Source organism: Crocuta crocuta, unplaced genomic scaffold (genome assembly GCF_008692635.1).
Source record: "Crocuta crocuta isolate KB4526 unplaced genomic scaffold, BGI_CrCroc_1.0 scaffold99, whole genome shotgun sequence".
NCBI lineage: Eukaryota > Metazoa > Chordata > Mammalia > Carnivora > Hyaenidae > Crocuta > Crocuta crocuta.
Genome location: NW_027551560.1, coordinates 7190423 through 7211838, shown reverse-complemented (window position 1 = coordinate 7211838; position 21416 = coordinate 7190423). Strand labels below are relative to the sequence as shown.

General features: G+C 38.7%; 1 protein-coding gene across 1 annotated transcript in view; it reads left to right on the top strand.

Moving 5' to 3' along the window:
* The window catches only part of SLC35D2 (solute carrier family 35 member D2), a 55518-nt gene extending 34517 nt beyond the window's left edge, over positions 1-21001 (top strand). Inside the window, exons 9-12 of the mRNA XM_077749552.1 lie at positions 5025-5092; positions 16979-17057; positions 18541-18623; positions 19477-21001. Of these exons, the coding sequence (XP_077605678.1) occupies positions 5025-5092; positions 16979-17057; positions 18541-18623; positions 19477-19579 (333 nt within the window). The 3' untranslated portion in view covers positions 19580-21001. The remainder of the gene's footprint in view (positions 1-5024; positions 5093-16978; positions 17058-18540; positions 18624-19476) is intronic.
* The last annotated feature ends 415 nt before the right edge of the window (positions 21002-21416 follow it).

Genomic DNA, 21416 nt, shown 5'->3' with positions numbered 1-21416 from the left:
GCAGACTCCAGGCCCTGTGCTAGCTGCCAGCACAGAGCCCGATGTGGGGCTCGAACCCATGAACCGTGAGATCATGACCTGAGCCGAAGTTTTGATAGTTTTAAAAATGGATTTGTTTATCTGTTACCTTTATAATGCACATTTTGAAACATATGCAAGCGGAATAATTTAAAGAACTCTCCTGTACCCACTGCCCAGGGTCAGTACTTTTCGGCCTTTTGCTGTTCTTATTTCATCTGTCCCCGTCTGCTTTCATTTCTCCCCCCTCTGGACTATCTTAAAGCAAACTTCAGATATCATGGCATTTTGTCTTTAAATATTCCAGGACGTACATTTGAATTTTGAGAATGTGTTGTTCTTTTGGTATTGCCCTGCACACACATGAGAGACAAATAAAATGGTAGATTAGTAGTAACAGGGGGCCCAGCTGGAGGGAGTGAAGACCAGTCATTCAGGAAGGGTGATGTTCACCTTGTAGCATCCACAGTGGCCACCTTAAAGTGTGCCAGCCCCTGCCAGACCCCACTTTTTCAGAAAGTTGCCAACCACACCTCTTCTAAGAATTTTGTTTGTTATCTTTTTTTTTAATTGTTTGATGTTTGTTTATTTTTGAGAGAGAGAGACAGAGCATGAGCTGAGGAGGAGCAGAGAGAGGGAGACACAGAATCAGAAGCAGGCTCCAAGCTGTGAGCTGTCAGCACAGAGCCTGACATGGGCTCGAGCTCACAAACTGTGAGATCATAACCTGAGCTGAAGTTGGACGCTTAGCCGACTGAGCCACCCAGGTGCCCCGAATTTTGCCTGTATCTTAAGGGAGATGTTTAAGTTCATGTGAGAAAATTCGCTAGGCAAAATTATGGTCCAGCCTGGCCTCCACCCATGGAACCAACCCCCGGGCATTAACCCTTTTGTTGCTGGACCGACAGGAGTAGGGTGGGAAGGGGTGTTCAGAGAGGCCCTGTGCAGTCCCATCACCTGCCGCATGACTGTTATTTCTGTGTTTACTAATCAGCTTGTTTCTGTGGTGCAGTTTGAGTTGATCCCATCTGTAGCCTTTCAGGGGGTTGAATACTTCGAGAAGGCTGTTGGCTCTTGTGGGCTTCTGGGTGGATGTCAAGGCTTTGTATTCTTTCTCAAAGCTATGGTTTTTCATTTGTACAATTCCTACCCAGAAGAGGGAACAGCAGAACACCTTAGCAGCAATGTTACGAATGCTCTGTGACCAGAAACTGAATTTTAGGTACCTTATGAGTTAAATTGACTAGATGTATCATGTTAATAATTGATAGCATTGCTTTGATAGGAATATATGTTCAGGCATCCAAACCATTGCTTTATAAACTTGTAACATATGCTCTCAGAAGTTTCACTTCCTTGTAACGATTATCCCTGCAGAATTATTATATCTTCTCAGGTATAATAAAAATAATAATAGTTAATATTGATCGAGGGCTTATTTTATCAGACTTTGTTCGAAGCACTATACATGAATGATTTCACTGCTTTCCACAGCAGCCTTCTGCGGAGAAGGTACTGCTATTCATCTTATAGACAAGGAATCTAGAGCACGGCATTTAAGTAACTTTCAGGGACAGCAGGTTATCGATTCAGGCAGTCTGGCTCGGGAACCCATTCTCCACTGTCATCTCAGTTTCTTTATTATACATGAAAAGTGTTTCTTTCCTTCATGTATGAAAAACCATAACCTATCACTTACATCTTAGAAAGTACAAGAGGCCTGACATATACTTTAACTTGTTAAGTAGTGGTGTTCTAGGAGAATATTATGCTCCTATCCTGGCTTTTGGTGCTGAACTATCTCAGTATGTACCCTGTCTAGTCTCTTTTGTTTGACCTGGCTTCTAATGTACAGTTTCTATAGGTACCTTCGAGCCCCAGCTGTGATTACTATTGATGGAAATTCCAGATGGATCAGAGCTAAATATATAGATTTATTTTAAAATCTGTAAGAAACTTATAATTAGAAAAAAGTTACAATGTGTTTATAACTGTGAAAAGGGCCTCTTGCAAAAATGATAAGACACAAAGTCATGAAGTTTAAATTTTGACTCTATTTTAATTTAAAAGTATTGTATGATAGGAGATCCAAAAGATATGGGACACTCACTGTAATCAGTGATTCTTAAAACCCTGTGGGAAAACATGATGAGATTTTTCACTAGTAAGATTTTTCTGCTGTGAGTTCCATTGAACTATAAGCTTCTTCCATTCGGTTACTTTTAACCATGGGTGAATCCATTTTAGATTGTGAACCAAATACAATAAAGACTAGAACTTTATGTAATTAGATGTGTTAGTCTATAAAATTGCATTTTGTTTACCAAGTTTGGTTTGATTATACCAGAAGTTGATTGATAAATCAGGGCAAAATATTAACTTGTTAATAGAAAAAGTACTTAGATGAAACATTTTTCCTGGTTGACTGGAGAGGATCAGAGGTTGTGGTTAAGACTCATGTGTATGACTCACTGCCTGGGGGTTCACTCACTCTGGGACCTTGGACTTACACAGTCAATAAACCTGGTAACACCACCTTGACTCCATCTCTGATTGGCAAAGTTAGCAATGCCAGCTCCTCTTGTAAACAATTTGAGCTCCTGGACAATACTGATTGGGTGCCCTTTTTTTAGTCATTTGAATTGCTGCAAGAGGTTCAAAGTACATGTGGCATATAGCAGTAGATGAATAGGGATAAATAATAGGATTTATTTTTCTGATAAAAAACACATAATGCAAAATAAAAAAGATTCATGCTTCACCATACTGTTAGAGCAATAGCAAGTGTAAAGGAAGCAGCATTTTATCATTCTTCACCTTTAATTATTTTCTGTTTTAAAATGAAGGTCATACTACATCATTTTTTACATTATTTTTAAAAATGCCACCAGCATAGCCTCATCATTATTAAAGGAACAAAATAAAACTTAAATATATTAAAATATAGGTTGGCAAAGGATCCAGATATTTTTTTAAAAAATATTTTTAATTATTTCTGAGAGAGAGAGAGACAGCGTGAACAGGGGAGGGTCAGAGAGAGAGGGAGGCACAGTATCTGAAATAGGTTCCAGGCTCTGAGCTAGCTGCCAGCAGAAAGCCCGACGCGGGGCTTGAACCCACGATCTGCGAGATCACGACCTGAGCCGAAGACGGAGGCTTAACCGACTGAGCCACCCAGGTGCCCCCAGATATTTTTATGAAGATGACTGTGTAGCCCTCAGTGGCTTAGATGGTATCAGAACAGTTTTTATTTACTGTTTGCAGAAATACTTCCAGCTTGTTGAGTAAATAAATGTTTTTCTACCTGTGGTTTGGAGCTTGGAGCATATGGTTTTCTCTTATTCCCAGTTTTATTTTAACTTTAGATATAGAATGTTTTCTTTCTTTTTTTTTTTGAATTTAAAAAATTATTTCTGTGAGAGAGAGAGAGACAGCATGAACAGGAGAGGGTCAGAGAGAGAGGGAGACACAGAATCCGAAACAGCCTACAGGCTCCGAGCTAGCTGTTAGCACAGGGCCCAATGCGGGGCTCGAACCCACTAACCGTGAGTTCATGACCTGAGCCGAAGTTGGATGCCTGACCGACTGAGCCACCCAGGCGCCCCGATATAGAGTGTTTTCTATAGTTGTTTGCTTTTGATCTTTGACTGCCTTGAATGTTTTCTGCCCCTTTGACAGTAAGACAGTTTTATATTTATTACATATATTCCTTTCACAAGTGAGCAGTAAAAGAATAATTTTATGCTGGAAACTTTCAAACCTATTCAGAAGGAGAACAAATAGTATAACAGACCCCATGTACCCACCAACCAGGTTCAGCAATTATTAACATTTAATATGTATCTTTTTGATAAGAGGCGTGGGCAAAGTCTTACTAATGAAACAGTAACAAGTGTGGCAAGGTTGTGTTAATTGGGGGAGAATTCCATTCTAATTGGTTTACACTTTTTGAATTATAAAGTCAACAGGAATTTAAGTAGTTAAATCTATAAAGTTACTAAAACTTGATTAATCAAGTTTTGCCTAGTAGAAAGTGAATAGAGCTTATATTTAACCATGTTATTCAGCACATGCTTATGTATTATCTTGAGTCACCTTAAAATCATTTTTGGATGTAGGCAAAGGACAAGTCATTCATAAAACGCTCCTTTTTATTGTTACCTGCCATTTCAAGAGGGTTAGTTTCATTTTCTCAACTAAGTTCTTGGAGAGTTGAAACTCCTCCACGAATTTCTGTCTTAACTCCACCACTCTGATTACTTCCTTGCTTTGTAAATAGCAAACAATTTAGTTTATTTGTTCATAATACTAAGCATTTGTAAATTCTTGAAAATATTTCATGGACTTAAAGTTTTCTTAACTTGGCAGTGTTACTAATTTTCTAATAAACTTTCTTCTAAGATTATTTATTTATTAATTTTTTTAATGTTTATTTTTGAGAGAGAGAGAGAGCATGAGTGAGGGAGGGACAGAGAGAGGGGAACAGAGGATCCAAAGCGTGCTCTGGCTAACTGTGTTAGCCTGATGTGGGGCTCAAACTCACAAACTGGTGAGATCGTGACCTGAGCTGAAATTGGACACTCAACCGACTGAGCCCCCTGGGCACTACTCTTCTAAGATTATTTATTAAAAGTAAACCCAACCCTGATTTTGTGACTACAGATTAATAATGAGTCAGTGATAGTCACAGCAACAACAGCTGTATTGTATGCTTGCCTCCTGCCAGGTTCTAAATAGTTTCATTAAATCCTCATGTGGACTTTTTGAGGAAGTTCTTTTTTTTTTTTTTTTTTTTTTTTAAATCCCTGTTTTGTAAAAGGAATCTGAGATTTAGGGAGTTAAAGTGATATGCCCAACATCCCACAACTGGTATTGACTAGGATTTTTTAAGTTGTATTTTCTGTTTGGGAAAGTGGTTTCTGCACTAAAACAAACAATTTGATAAACCCATAGATTTAAACTGAATTATGAGTCTAACCATTAGTTTTCTTTCTTTTTCACAATAGGCTACTGAATTCAGTGAATGGAAGAATGTTCTATTTATCGTACAGTTTCTTCTTTCCTGTTTTTTGGGGTAAGAAACCATATATAAGTAGAAATTTGGTCTATGATATCTCTTGACAAGTCAAATCAAAATATACATTGTCTGCTCTGTCAAAATCCCTTTGTGCTTCTCCAGCTTTCTCTGGAAAGCACCCATGCAGCAGAGGAGTGGAGTGAGAGCCAGGATCCCTGGGAACACAGCTGGAACGACGAGGAGCAAGCATGAAACACTGCTGTTTTTTTTAAAGTCGTGCTAACAATGTCACTGTCTCCAAAATATGGTGTTGCTTATTGATTTCTGAAAGTTAGTCTGCATGAGGTCAGCTAGTGTATCACATTCAGTGCTGTTTGTTGTCTTTGCTACATTGTCCCCAGTTTTTCAAGGGCTTCCACCTCACATAAATATGTGGAAATGACCACCACTTGCTCTAGTGCTGTACCTGCCATATTCAGGGAAATTTCTGAGGAGCAATGTCCAGGCCATTGTCTTGTCCAATAATTTTAGGCTTTTGTTCTTAAAATTTTCTTCACGTCTGTTGTCCTGTTGAGAAGCCATGCAGCCTGTGTCTTTTATCTTCCAGAAACTTGAAAATTCTCTTTCATGAATGGGGTAATACATGCAACTAGTAAATAATCCAAGAGCTACAACAGCATTCACAGGGAACAAAAGCTACCGTCCCTTTTCCCCTGCCCTCCATCCCTGCAGTTTTCCTCTGCAGAGGTGACTGCTGTTTGAAGTCTTTGGAGTATTCTTCCTGGGTGGGGCTCCCTCCATATACGAACACCTGTCTCTTAGCCTATCCCGAAAGGTGCTTTGAATGACTATGTCAGGGAATTACTTATCAAAAGACTTTTCCTGTGAATTTCCCCCTTATTTTTTTTTTTTTTTACCACCAATAGCACAGTTTTCATTATGTTTAAATTAGCTAAGAACAGCTCACAGTCTCTGATCAAACTTGATTTTAATTGCAGTGATATAGTCACACACGATGAAAACATTTATGTATAGCCTCCATTTCACTAATTCTCTTTTTAGCTGTCTCTGATTTAATGTTGAGCCTGTTGATGGACTTTTTGATTTTNTCATTCCTAACATTCTCTCCTTGGTGATCTTTGTGACTGTCGTAACTTTCATTTCTTCAAATGTTATACACATAGCTGTTCTGTATTCTGCATGTAATGATCCCAGTATCTGCAATTTTTGAGACTATAAATGTGTATGTAGTTCGTGACTGTCAAACTGTGTGTAGTTGGTGACCTGTGGTTATGAGCACACTGCTTAATCAGTGTTATGGGCTGATTGCCCATAACAAAAGGCAAATTTGAGAAACCTTCCTGTGGGGACAGATTGTTTCTGTTCCTGCTGTCAGCCAAGTATTGCCCCTGACCTGGACCGCCATATGCATTTCTGAAGGTCTAGGCTCAGTGAGCTAAAGTGTCCCTCCCAAATTGGAGTCTGGCTCAAAGCTCAGTTTCCGGACAGTGCTGTTCTGCCAAGGTCTCTGCTCCCCTATTCTGTTTCAGCTGTGTTCTGCTCTGACTCCTGCCTGGCCCTAATACCTTACCAGTCTGTGTCCAGTTCCTTCTTTTTTAAAAGAGGAGGGTTTGAGTGACCTCTTGTGCCTCTTTCAAGACCAACATCTCTCAAGTAGTGTGTCCTTTACAGGCATAGGTTGCTCTGCAATGGGAGGGTCCCTTCGGGCACTTAGGCAGCCATTGTCAGAAGCATAAGTTAAGTGAAATACTTACAGTTTTACCAGTTGTTGTCTCACATTAAACTCTGAAAACAGAATCTAAGCCATGCTGTGAGTCACCCTTTGTCAAACTATCTTTTCTTTTCTCTCTGATTAAAAAAAATTCAATCCATAACATACAAACTCAGATTAGTACCTTTCCCTGGCTAATCCCAGATTCACATATGAACAACAAAGCCAAATTTCAAAGTTTTTTCTCATTTCACTATAAACTTGATGACATACTGTTTCTATTTTGTTTTTTTAATTTCTCTCTCTCTTTTTATTACTTGCATTATACCACTTAATCATTCCTAGAAGGAATTCAAGAAGTAGAACCTCCAGTGTCACCTGTCCTCAGTGAATGACGTGGTAGGTGGGGCCTGGATGTGATCTGCCACTCTGGGGCTTGTCTGTCATAGGCTTGGTCCTCTCTGTGTATAACTCCATGCATTTTTTTCCCATTTAATAATGTGTTTCTTAGAAAACAAATGCTCTTGATAAAAGTTTTTATCATCAGTAGTCACTTTACAAATGAAAATGCCCTACAGGCATATTAATTATAAATAAATCAGTAAATGATGAAATCATCAAGATTTCAGGTTTCTCCCAACTTTAAGGATGAAAACTAGGTAGGTCTGTTTTTTAAGCAGGTCTTTTGAGAACACTAAAATCATGGCACTCTTCCAACAGCTAAATGTCTGAACTCTGGAATCAGATGGCCTGGGTTTGAATCATGGCCTTGCCACTTATTAGCTCTGGATCCTTGGACAAGTTATTTAACAAGTCTGAGCCTCAATTTCCTTATCTTTAAAATGGCGACAATGAAATAAAGTATCAGATTCATAGGATGGGGTTATGTGGGTTGAATGAGATAATAGAGACGAGCACTTAGAACAGTGCTGGACACACGGAAAATGCTCAGTAATGTTTAGTGTTGTTGTTATTGATAATATTTCTATTTCTTGAGGTCAGCCTGTTCTTAAGCTGACCTCTTTTCACCCCAGACAGAACTGGTTCTACCTATAGTGCATGGTCTTAAACAGTTTTTCTTCTGTTGTATATACAGCTGACCCTTGAACAACACGTTTGAACCATGTCGGTCCATTTATGTGTGATTTTTTTTTTTGATAAATACATATAGTACTGTAAGTGCATTTTCTCTTCCTTATGATTTTTTTTTATTATAGATACTAATTCTTTATTAGCTTTATATACTTAAGTATCTTATTACAGCATGTGACTCATTTTTGTTACTTTCCTTAGGATTTTTCTTTTCTTTCTTTTTTTTAAGAGTACATAATTTATTTAAATTCAAGTTAGTTAACATACAATGTAGTATTAGTTTCAGGAGTAGAAACCAGCAGTTCATCACTTCCATATAACACCCAGTGCTTATCAAACAAATGCTCTCCTTAATGCCCATCACCCATCTAGCCTGTCCTGACACCAACCTCCTCTCTAGCAAGCCTCAATTTTTTCACTGTGTTTAAGAGTCTCTTATGCTTTGCTTCCCTCTCTGTTTTTTCTTATTTTTCCTTCCCTTCCCCTGTGTTCATCTATTTTGTTAATTAAATTCCACATATGAGTGAAATCATATGATGTTTGTCTCTCTCTGACTGACTTATTTCGCTTAGCATAATACATTCTAGCTCCATCCATGTTGTTGCAAATGGCAAGATTTCATTGTTTTTGACCACCGAGTAATATTCCATTGTATATATACATACCACATCTTCTTTATGTAGTCATCAGTTGATGGCCATTTGGCTCTTTCTATATTTAGCTATTGTTGATAATGCTGCTATAAACATTGGGGTGCATGTGCCCCTTCAAATCAGCATTTCTGTATCCTTTGGATAAATCCCTAGTAGTGCAATTCCTAGGTTATAGGGTAGTTCTATTTTTAATTTTTTGAGGCCCCTCCATACAATTTCCAGAGTGGGTACACCAGTTTGGATTCCCTCCAATAGTGCAAGAGAGTTCCCCTTTCTCTACATCCTCACCAGCATGTGTTGTTTCCTGAGTTGTTAATTTTAGCCATCTGACAGGTGTGAGGTGGTATCTCATTTTGGTTTTGAGTTGTATTTCCCTGATGATGAGTAATGTTGAGCATCTTTTCATGTGTCTGTTAGCCACCTGGATATTTTCTTTGGAGAAGTGTCTATTCATATCTTCTGCCCATTTCTTTACTGGATTATTTGGTTTTTGGGTGTTGAGTTTGATAAGTTCTTTATAGATTTTAGATACTAATCCTTTATTTGATAATGTTATTTGCATATATCTTCTCCCATTTCATCAGTTGCCTTTTAGTTTTGTTGATGGTTTCCTTTGCTTTGCAGAAGCTTTTTATCTTGATGAGGTCCCAATAATTCATTTCCTTATGAATTTTCTTAATAACATTTCCTTTTCTCTAACTTGCTTTATTGTAAGAATACAGTATGTAATGCATATAATACACAAAGTATGTGTTAATTGACTATGTTATCAGTTAGGCTGCTGCTCTACAGTAGGCTATTAGCAGTTAAGGTTTTGGGAAGTCAAAAGTTATACCTAAATTTTTGACTGGAGGGTTGGTGGGGTTGGCACCCCTAGCTCCTATGTTGTTCAAGGATCAGCTGTACTTTACCTTCAGTCATTAAATTTTAATTCTGAAACTGCTCTTGAAGGAAACTCCAATTTTGGCATAGTGGATTTTTCAGAAACTTTTCTTGAAGTTTCTCACTCAAAGCATTGGATCATTTATTTTTTCATAGTAAGAGAAGCCATTGTAAGCTTCTGAGCACATTCTTGGTCTTCAGAACAACTGGTACGGGCTCATCTGTCCCTTTTCTTTAGCCCCTGCTCAAGGAACGACTTAGGGCTCATACATATGCATCCCAACCCTTGATTCCAGAGGACTCTGATGCTCAGCTTCTTACTTATTTTCACTCTTTCAAGTTTGCATTTCAAACTTCTTTTTCTAACCACCAAACCTTTGTCCTATGTTGAAAATATTATTACAGAATTTTAACAGTTAAAAAATGTATGTTAAGTGAATGGAATGGTGAAAAGGGCAGACTTTTAATTTTCTGTTGAATTATGGTAGAAAGATTCAGCTCTCAGAAATGCTGTCTGTAATCAGGAGTTTGTAAATAAAACATATGATTGAGTTTAATTATGTCAGGAAGGTAAACTGGATTGTGGGAGCCTAGATCATTTAATGCAGGCAAAAGTAAAACATAGGCTGAAATTTAAGTGGACAAACTAGATTTTCAAAAGGTCGCTCTGCAGGTCTTTTTAATCTTGCCGAAAAATTCCAGGCTTCAGTTTGTTCATACCAGTGGCTGGCACCAGCCCTTGGGCCTTGGAGGTGATTATTCTAATCTCTTTCTGCCCCAGTAGCAGACCTTTTGGTCCAACTGAAGGAGTAATATATTCCTTAATAAAAACATAGAAGTATCATATATTTTCTAATCACAGGATAAAAAAATGTTCTGTTCATTGAACCTTCACTATTCCAGCCAAGATGTAGCAGACAAGAGAAAACAGGACCCTGCGGATAGCAGGGACACAGGAGCAAAGGCCCTTTAAAGAGTGCAGTTATTCCCACATTCTCAACAAATCTTAGTGTAAAATTGGTGCTTTGGGAGGATGGACCACAGTTATGCCACAATTTTGGCATCCCTGGCACACCACTGAGGGCTTGGGTAGGAGTGTCTTTTTACTAGAGATGGGTGAGATGAGATTACTTGAAATTCCTTGAAATCTGGAATTAGACTAATGTGCTAGGGTACCACTGTGGTTTGTGGAAGGAATGTAAAAGTGGCCCATTATTATTTGAACATTTGTGTTGAATTTATGTATATGCTCATTAACAGAATGATAACCAGCACATGTAAACGAGATCGTTTGAGTTCTGTTTGTGACTTGCACCAGTGTGCCATACAACATTGGGTAAATCATTTATTTTTTTGGTGTCATTTTCAGAAACGGTAAGAACCTCAGAGCAGGAGTTCTACTCCAGGGGTTTCCATGTGAGAACATCCATGTCTTGGGACCTATAAGCTGAAACACACTGCTGGCATCTGTTGTCTGAACGTGTATCACATATATGTACTATTATTTTTCAAATTTACATAGATATCTGATCTAAAAAATACAGAATGTCAAGAAGCTGCTGATAATTCAGCTGTGCTTTTAAATATCTTTGTATTTTGTTAATCCACGGATGCTAAAAGCAAAAGCACTGTCACGTGGAGGTTGACATTTTTAGTGTTAAAAGTGATATGGTTTCCTTTGTACTGAGTTAACAGAGGTTCTTTTAGTCTAGAACCTTGGTCTTCTTAGCTAAAGGATTATATAGGTGCATATTTGAATACAGAAATAGATTGTTTCTTACAGTATATGTGCTGCCGAAGCGAGCACAATAGATTGTTTCTTATAAAGAAAATTGTAATACACTACTTTGATCCTTGTGGATATATATCTATATCTGTGTATATATGTATATCTATCTATCTATCTATCATCTATCTACCTCTCCTCTCTGGGGACACCTAGTGGTGATACTAAGAAATGCAGCATTTTCATCTANCAGCTGATGAGTTTGTGTCCTAGTTACCCACATTCATGGTAGATGGATACTGGGATCTTATATCCAAGGTATTCTCCAATTCTGAATGTAGGTGGAGCTGGTTTCACTAAAATGTGGGATGGAGAAAACATTGCATGATTGGAACCCTGGGGTAGGCATTTTAAAATAAAAATAAAAGTAGAAACCATGATTGCCTTGGGTTTAAGTCTGTACTAATTTAGGAAGCCTGCAAGAAACTTTTCTGTGTCCCCTAAGTTGGGTTAGACCCCTTCTCTGTGCTATAATCTCTGGTATTTTATTAGACTCACCTCCTCCAGGGCGGATGCTGTGGGTTATCTGGACCTAGCAGAGTAAGGCACTCAGTAACATCACATTGAGTTTTTTAATCTTTTTATTTTATGCATGAATAGGATTTTTTATAGTTCCCGGGGCTCTGGGTTAATGTTGAATTTATTAAATTTATAAACATTTAAAAACTTAGGTTTTTTTAAGCCTTTAAATTCAATTTATACACACTGTTGCTGTATTTATAAAGTTACTAATTTTTTTAAAAATATTTTTATTTATTTCTAGGATAGAGAGAGAGACAGCGTGAGCAGGGGAGGGTCAGAGAGAGAGGGAGACACAGACTCCGAAATAGGCTCCAGGCTCTGAGCTGACAGTCAGCACAGAGCCCAACGCGGGGCTCGAACCCATGAACCGCGAAATCATGACCCAAGCGAAAGTCGGACGCTCAACCGACTAAGCCACCCAGGCGCCCCAATAAAGTTACTAATTTTTGTATTAACATAATATTTACTTTCATTATTTGATTAATGGTTTATTAACTCAAGTTTAGCTGATTAAAACCTAAACAATTTGCTGTAAGTTAGTCTCGTTTACTACTCAGTGATTTAGAAAAAAATTAAGCTTTTTAAACTGCATTTGTAAATAGAGTTCATCTGATTTTTCGCCAGCTATTCTAAGTCCTAATGAGGCCCTAGCAAAACTTAACAGCCAGGTTGCTTAACACACCTAAGCAACCCTTTGAAACCAAATAAACCAAACTTAGAAATGTGGTAAATCAGCCTCTTTTAAACATCAGATACTTAGGTTCATATGGACTCATATTTTCTTACTTCTTTCAAATGAAAATTGCAAGTCTAATCCCAATTGCAGATTTCAGTTTCAAATCACAGAGGCCAAGATGATAGGTCTTCTAACTTGTCAAATTGTGGGAATTACCTTAATAACAGAGACATGGTATTGTGAAGATTATAGAATTTAAGGTTGTAATTGAGTTTAGTCCTTAACATGAAAGCTTGGTGTACTTTATCTAATATTTTTTCTTTACTATCCCCTTTAAGAAACATACTGAGGCCAAAAGCAGTTACTGTGTTGAAGATTTGTGATCTGGAGTCTATTACTAGCAGTCAGAGATTCTCACCTGGGCTGGGCACTAAATTACGGCAGGAAGAGACTACCTAAGACACAGGGGCTCGAGCTGAGCCCTTTCTGAAGAGTCTGATTCCCTCCACTCTGTCACTGGGGGCAGAGGGGGAGTGTCCAGGTTTATGCCTCCTAACTGGGATTTAGCTTTAAAATCAAACACATCTTATTATTTCTCTTGGATGGAATTTGCACCCCACTTAGGCTGCAGCTAATTATCTCACTTCTTGATTGAAATGAATGTATTTCTTCTGATTGGATTCTTTCCTATACATATATACTTTTTGTCTGGTGCTTGGTCATAATTTGTAGTCATTTTCTTGTCAATATAGTGCTCAATGTTGAATGTCTGGTGAATTCACTTTGGTCATAGGGTATAGGATTATCACTGACATGTGGAATCCACTAATTTCTCTCTCTGTCTCTCTCACACTCACACTCTTTAGTCCCTATCACCTACCTATTTCACCCATCCCCCTACCCACCTCCCCAGTGGTAACCGTCTGTTTCTTGGTCTCTCCCTCTCTTTTTTCCTGTGCTCACTTGTTCTTTAAATTCCACATATGAATGAAATCACAAGGTGTTTGTCTTTCTCCGATTGGCTTATTTCTCTTAGCATAATATTTTCTAGCTCCATCTAGGTCATTGCAAATAGCAAGATGTCATTCTTTTTTATGGCTGAATAATATTCCATTTGTGTGTGTATATAGCACATCTTCTTTATCCGTTCATCTCTTTTTTCCCAGTTTTTAAAAGAAAGGTTTATTGGGGCACCTGGGTGGCTCAGTCGGTTAAGCATCTGACTTTGGCTCAGGTCATGATCTCACTGTGGGTTTGAGCCCCGCATCGGGCTCTGTGCTGACAGCTAGCTCACAGCCTGGAGACTACTTCAGATTCTGTTATCTCCCTCTCTCTCTCATCCTCCCTTGCTCATGCTCTCTCTCTCTCGCTCTCGCTCTCTCTCAGAAATAAATAAAAAAGCGTTAAAAAAATAAAAGATTTATTTAATAAATTTCACTTAGTACAATACATCTAATGGAAATCACAATACAAGGAAAGATTTAAATCAAAGCCTCAGAATCTCATACAAACAATATCACTAAACTCCTAAAGTATTGGTATTACATTTCAAAACTGTCCCCGATCTTAAAAAAAGAGCAGCATTTAACATAAGCGTAACTGTTTTAATCTACACACGCTTGCTGCCGAGGCACTCTCGTACAACAGAACTAACTTGAGGAAAACAAAAAATTGTTTTAACAGTGATGGTCAATACTAAATGTTGCTATTACATCCCAGATGAATGTCTCAGTGTTCAAAATTACTGAGCTTGAAGTTCTTAAACAACCTTAACCTCCACTTTAGAGTAAACATGACTCATAAGCCTATAACACAAAACTCTTAATTTTTAAATTTTTAATTAAAAAATTTTTTTATGTTTATTTTTGAGAGAGAGATAGAGATACACAGAGAGTGAACAGAGGAGGGGCAGAGAGAGAGGGAGACAATCTGAAGCAGGCTCCAGGCTCTGAGCTGGCAGCACAGAGCCCAACATGGGCTCAAAGCCATGAACTGTGAGCTCATGACCTGAGCCAAAGTCGGACACTTAACTGACTGAGCTACCCAGGTGCCCCTAAATTTAATTTTTTAAACTAGGCTTCACACCCAGTGTGGATCCCAGTGCAGGGTTTGAATTTGCAACACTGAGATCAAGAGTCAGAAGCATAACTGATTGAGCCACCTAGGTGCCCATAAGTTTTATAGAAAGAAAGAAAGAGAGAGAGGGAGGGAGGGAGGGAGGGATGGAGGGAGGAAGTATGGAGGAAGGAAGGATAGAGGGAGGAAAGGAAAGGAAGAAAGGAGGGAGGGAGGAAAGGAAGGAAGGAAAGAAAAAGAAACAGAGAATGAAAAGAGAGAAGCTGACCAAGAGTGATCAGAATCAAGGCTATTTTCCATTCATCAGTCATACTGGGTATGCTAGATATCCCTTCCGTTCTACAAGTGCCATTATCCATCATCTCTTGATGGACACTTGGGCTGCTTCTATCATTTGGCTATTGTAAATAATGCTGCACTAAACATAGGGGTGATTTTGTATTTTGAATTAGTGTTTTTGTATTTTGGGGGTAAATACATAGTAGTGTGATTACTAGATCATAGAGTGGTTCTGTTTTTACTCTATGAAGAACCTCCATACTGTTTTCCACAGTGGCTGCACCAGTTTACATTCCCACCAGAAGCACACAGGTATTCCTTTTTCTCCACATCCTTACCAACACTTCTTTCCTGTGTTTTGGATTTTAAACACTCTGGCAGGTGTGAGATGATATCACATTGTACTTTTGATTTGCATTTCCCTGATGATCAGTGATGTTGAGCATCTTTTCATGTGTCTGTTGCCCATCTGGATGTCTTCTTTGTAGGAATGTCTGTTTATGTGTTCTGCCCATTTTTTTTACTGGATTATTTATTTTGGGGACATTGAGTTTAATAAGTTCTTTATAGGTTTTGGATATTAACCCTTTATCAGATTATCATTTTCAAATATCTTCTTCCATTTAGTAGGTTGCCTTTTAGTTTTATTGATTGTATCTTTTGCCATGCAGCTTTTTATTTTGATGTAGTCCCAATAGTTTACTTTTGCTTTTATTTCCTACGTCTTGGGAGACCTGTTTCAATGTTGCTATGACCAATGTCAAAGAAATTACTGCCTGTGCTCTCTTCTAGGATTTTTATGGTTTTTGGACTCATATTTAAGTTCTTAATCTATCTTGAGTTTATTTTTGTGTACAGTGAAAGAAAGTGATCCAGTTTCATTGCTTTGCACATTGCTGTCCAGTTTTATCAACACCATTTGTTGAAGAGATTGCTTTCACATTGTATGTTCTTGCCTCCTTTGTGGAAGATTAATTGACCATTTAATTGTGGGTTTATTTCTGGGTTTTCTGTTCTTTGATCTATTTTTGTGCCAGTACTATACTGTTTTGATGACTACAGCTTTGTAATATAACTTGGAATCTGGAATTATGATACCTCCAGTTTTGGGTTTTCTTTTTAGGATTACTTTGATTAGTTGGTGTCTTTTATGGTTCCATACAAATTTTAGAATTGTTTGTTCTAGTTTTGTGAAAGATCCTGTTGGTGTTTTTATAGGCATTACATTAAATCTGTAGCTTGCTTTAGGTAGTATAGACATTTTAACAATATTTGTTCTTCCAATCCATGATCATGGAAGATCTTTCCATTTCTTTGTGTCATCTTCAATTTCTTTCATCAGTGTTTTATAGTTTTCAGAGGACAGGTCTTTCACCTCTTTGGTTAAGTTTATTCCTAGGTGTCTTATTATTTTTGGTGCAATTGTAAATGGGATTGTTGTCATAATTTCTCTTTCTACTGCTTCATTATTAGTGTATAGAAAAGCAACAGATTTCTATGCATTGATTTTGTATCCTGTGACTTTACTAAATTTGTTGATCAATTCTGGCAGTTTTTTGGTGGAGTCTTTTGAGTTTTCTTTATATATTATCACATTATCTGCAAATAGTGAAAACTTTATTTCTTACTTACCAATTTGGATATCTTTTGTTTCTTTTTGTTGTCTCATTGCTGTGGAATCCATTAATTTCAGTCTCTTTCATCCGAAGCCAGTGACCCTTCACTGATTTTCGCTTCTAACACCAGTGGTTCTCAGCTGCTGCACATGAGAATTATCTGTAGAGCTTTGATACTGCATACAGCCAAGGCCCCACCTCAAATCAGCAGGAAGAAAACTTCTGTCAGGCATCATTGTGTGTTAAAAGTGTGCCAGGTGATTCTGATGCACAGAAGATTTGAGAGCACTGTGTGACATAGCTGTTAAACAAAAGGTTTCAGACCATTACAGAAACTTTCCCCATCCTTACCCCCTTTGCATGGAAATAGAATGGGAAATGCATAGACAGAATGAAAAGCACTCCCAAGGAAGAAAGTTTGGCCAGTTCACCACTGGACCATTTTCTTGTAACAAGTTGGAGTTATAAAAGGGATGTTTTAAGATGTAGGTTATAAAATCTTTATCATACGTTTTTCTTGCTTATTTGTTTAAAGCACTTGTGGGTAGGTCATGTGGGGACTCTTCTTAATGTGTTATTACATGCAGCACAGTAAGGCACACAACCAAGCCTTTGCTTCCTTGCCCCAGGTTTCTCTTGATGTACTCCACAGTTTTGTGCAGCTATTACAATTCGGCCCTCACGACGGCAGTGGTTGGAGCCATCAAGGTAAGGGGGTGACACCTTGGGAAATCAGCCATGAATCCAGTCTTCATGATAGAAGCCGAGTTTGATTTTATTGTTATTACGCGTGGGATAGTGAGCATGGAGGCTTCTGACATTTTCAGCTGCACCAGGTGATCTGTTCTTAGGTCTTCTCATCCCCTAATCAATAAAACAGGGAGGGCTTGTTGATTTAAAAAGAAGAGACAAATTATGACTTTAAAATTAGGGGTGGTGGGAGGGGATGATCTGGGAAAATGAAGAAAAGCTGAAAAAAATTCCAAATTTCTGTGCTCACCAAGATACCTCCTTTGGTACCTTGTTAGTATGGTTTGGTTTTCTGGGAGAACCTGCTGACTAAAAAAGGGAAGCCTCATGAAGAACTGTTTTCAATCTAAGTATATGCTCACTTATAAGGTTCTAAACTCATGGATTGCGTGTAGGTGTGTTTTGTGTGTGTACATTTGAATACACACAGGACTGAAAAGGAGGGTGGGGTGTTCTGCGTTCTCTCATACAGTTGCTTTGTTTCTCTGTTCATGTGAATAGAGTGGGTGAGAAATACTGCCTGCTTTAACAGTTGACTGCTGGCTGCCCAGACCCTCCTAGAATATACTGGGCAGGGTGCTGCTTAGAATTTGCTTGATATCTGATCTGTCTGAGCTTAGGGTCAGGATGATTAAAATTCACTACCCAATAATGGTAAAGAGATGGGATCTGGAAAGCTGATTATAACTCAACTCTTACATATCTTTTTTTCCTGTGTGTTAAACGCAAGGGGCATAAATGATGCAGTGTTCTGTAAATATCATGCCATAATTCACCTTACTTCTTCTTTTTTTAATGTTCTATTTATTTTTGAGAGAGAGAGAGAGAGACCATGTGAGCAGGGGAGGGTCAGAGAGAGAGGGAGATCCAGAATTTGAAGCAGGCTCCAGGCTCTGAGCTGGCTGTCAGCACAGAGCCTGACGCGGGGCTCGAACCCATGAACCGTGAGATCATGACCTGAGCTGAAGTCGGACACTTAACCGACTGAGCCAGCGAGGTGCCCCTACCTTACTTCTTTATAAAGCCATATATTAATGATTTTTTATTCATTAATTCAACGCTCTGTGAACACCTGCTATGTACATATAAGTCTCTGGGCAAAGTAACTATAATATTTAGTTTCACATTTTACCATATACTTGTATTTCCGCCCTAAATTCTTCATTTTTGAAATGATTGATCTGGGGTGCCTGGATGGCTCGGTCAGTTAAGTGTCCAGCTCTTGATTTTTGGCCCAGGTCACAATTGTGTGGTTTGGGAGGTTGAGCCCTGAGTTGGGCCCTGTGCTGACAGCATGGAGCCTGCTTGGGATTCTCTTCCTCCCTCTCTCTCTCTGCCCCTCCCTGGCTCACATTTTCTCTCTCTCTCAAAATAAATAAATAAATAAATAAACTTTAATAAAACAAAAATAAAATGACTAATCCTTTCTCTCTTTCTGCAGAATGTATCCATTGCCTACATTGGGATGTTTGTTGGTGGAGACTACATTTTCTCTGTGTTAAACTTCATAGGGTTAAATATTTGGTAAGTGGGATTTCTAAATGAACTCATTTAATTTTTTTTAAATGTTTATTTTTGAGAGAGAGAGTACTTGGGGAGGGACAGAGAGAGAGGGAGTCACAGAATTCGAAGTAGGCTCCAGGCTCTGAGCTGTCAGCACAGAGCCCAAAGTGAGGCTCGAACCCACGAACCACGAGATCATGACCCGAGCTGAGGTCGGACACTTAACCGACTGAGCCACCCAGGCACCCCTAAATGAACTAATTTTAGTAAAATATGAATTTTAAAAGGTCTGGTTTATAAGTGAAAGAATGCAAGATGTTTTGACATTTTAGTTTCTAAGATAATTTTACTTAAATCACTCAGTTCATCTGTTTTTATGACATGCTCCTTCACATGGATCATAGGGATGTGTGTAATGAAAATTCAAGGGGCTGAGATCTAAATTTAATTCATGTGTCTTTCTCACAAAAAAGTCTCCTAAGTTATGTGTCTTCCTCTTGTAAAGTGGGCCTCACTGATGTCCTGCTCTGTCAGAACACCAAACTCTAAGGATATTGGGAGGAGTGGCTGAGATACTTTTGAAAGGCATTTTGGGATCCCAGACATGGGGCCCTGTTTTAGGACAATAGTACAATTGATTCAACAATAAACCAGTTTTTGTTTTCTCTCCAAAGTTTTGTACTAGATTTGATCTACTCTTTTTCTTTCCCCAAAAGATCTCTAAATTAGAGGAGTGATTCTCATCAAGTCATCCACAAATTTGAGGAGAAAAATTCCCTTCAAATTGAGCTGGCTGTATTGATAAAGATATCAGGAACTGCTGGTGGTCCACCTATGAGATGTATTTATTCTCACTTTTTTTTTCTCCTCTCAGCATGGCAGGGGGCTTGAGATACTCCTTTTTAACTCTGAGCAGCCAGTTAAACCCTAAACAACCTGTGGACGAAGAAAGCATCCCCCTGGATTTGAAGAGTTAGGATCTGGGACAGACTTGCAGCCTGGCGCGCAGCCTGGGAACATGGAGTGGCATTCCCACATGTAGGAAGGTGGAGCCTGGTGTTCTGGTCGTGAACAACACTCACCCCCCTGGTTAAAGCACCACAGAAACATCTGCAAAATGCGGAGAGAATCTACCTCATGTGCTGCTGCACGGCAAGCCCTCATCAGTCCTGAGAAATATATTTGGGCAGAGCCTTCCCATCTGAAAGTGAATCTTTCAGAGTACACCGTTGGTTGAAGGGATTGCTTCCAAAGGTCTTGCATAGGCAGAGCACTGACTGGTTGGTCACCCATCCAAATATCTGTGCTGCTGTTTGCCAGTACCATGTGTACTAAGAGAGGGAAAGGTCGATGGTGTGAAAGTGATTATTATCTTCAGCACCTTGGCCTTAATTTAATTTCAAAGGTCCCAGCCAAAGCAAAGTACCAGTGAGAGCATTTTTTTTTTCAGTTTAAGCAGATTTGTCTTTATTTTAGTAAGGTTAGCCAGTAAACTGCAAGTTATTTGTTAGCTTTGGTTTGATTTTATATGTTAGTATCTTTTCCCAATCATCAGAGTAAAATAAAAAATAATTTATATGCATGCCTCATACTGTGATATTATTGTAGATAGGCAGAAAGACAGAGTTATTCCCTCTGCCTCAAGGGTGATCTTCCTTTTAAGGCTCCCTCTGGAAAAAACTTATAAAATAACTCACTAGGAAAAAAACCTCCATGTGTCCTGTTAACATTTAGGTAACTCCTATTTCTCTCCCATCTCCCTAAGTTTGTTCAGGGGGCTTTGACACTCAGATCACTTAGACTTTAACCAAAGGTACATTTCTTCATAGGCTTGTCTAACCTCCCGCCGGGGGTTGGGGGGGTTTGGGAAGGAGCCCTGAATGGTTGGGCGTTATTATTTTTATTTCCATCAAAAAATGAGCTGGGATGGGGCACCTGAGTGGCTCAGTCGGTTAAACATCCGACTTCAGCCCAGGTCATGATCTCACAGTTCCTGGCAAGCCCTGCGTTGGGCTCTGTGCTAATAGCTCAGAGCTTGGAGCCTGCTTCAGATTCTATGTCTCCCTTTCTGCTCCTCCTCCTTCTCTCTCTCTCTCTCTCTCTCTCTCTCCCCCCTCCCTCCCTCCCTCAAAAATGAATAAACATTAAAAAAATTTTTAATTTAGTTTTAGTTGTAAAACACACAGAACATAACATTTACCATCTTAACCATTTCTAACTGTATAGTTCAGTAGTGTTACGTTTATTTATCATGTTGTGCAACCAATCTCTAGAACATTTCTGTCTTGCAAAACTGAACCTCTGTACCCATGAAACAGTAAGTCCCTATAGCCCCTGGCAACCACCATTCTTTCTGTCTTTATGAATATGACTACTCTAAATAAATCAGTGAAATTGCACAGTACTTGTCTTTTTGTGCCTAGCTTGTCGCTAATGTCCCCAAAGTTCATCCACATTGTAGCATATGTTAGAATTCCTTTCTAAGGCTGAATGATATTCTGTCATATGGTTGGGCATACCACATTTTGCTTTATCCATTGGTCTGTCAATGGACATTTGGCTATTTATGAATAATTCTGTGAACGTGGGAGTACGGATGTATCTTTGAGACCCTGGTGTCAATTATTTTGGATATTAAAATTTATTTCCTCTGTACACAGAATACTTCTGACATCAAATGTGTGGGGCATTTACCTCATATTAAGAAATTCTCCTGTTCTCTGGATGCCAACTAGGTGTCCTACAATTCAATTCTGGCATTAATTTCCTGGAGCTAGTGCAGACCCCACAGGTTAAGGGCTCAGTCCTGCAAGG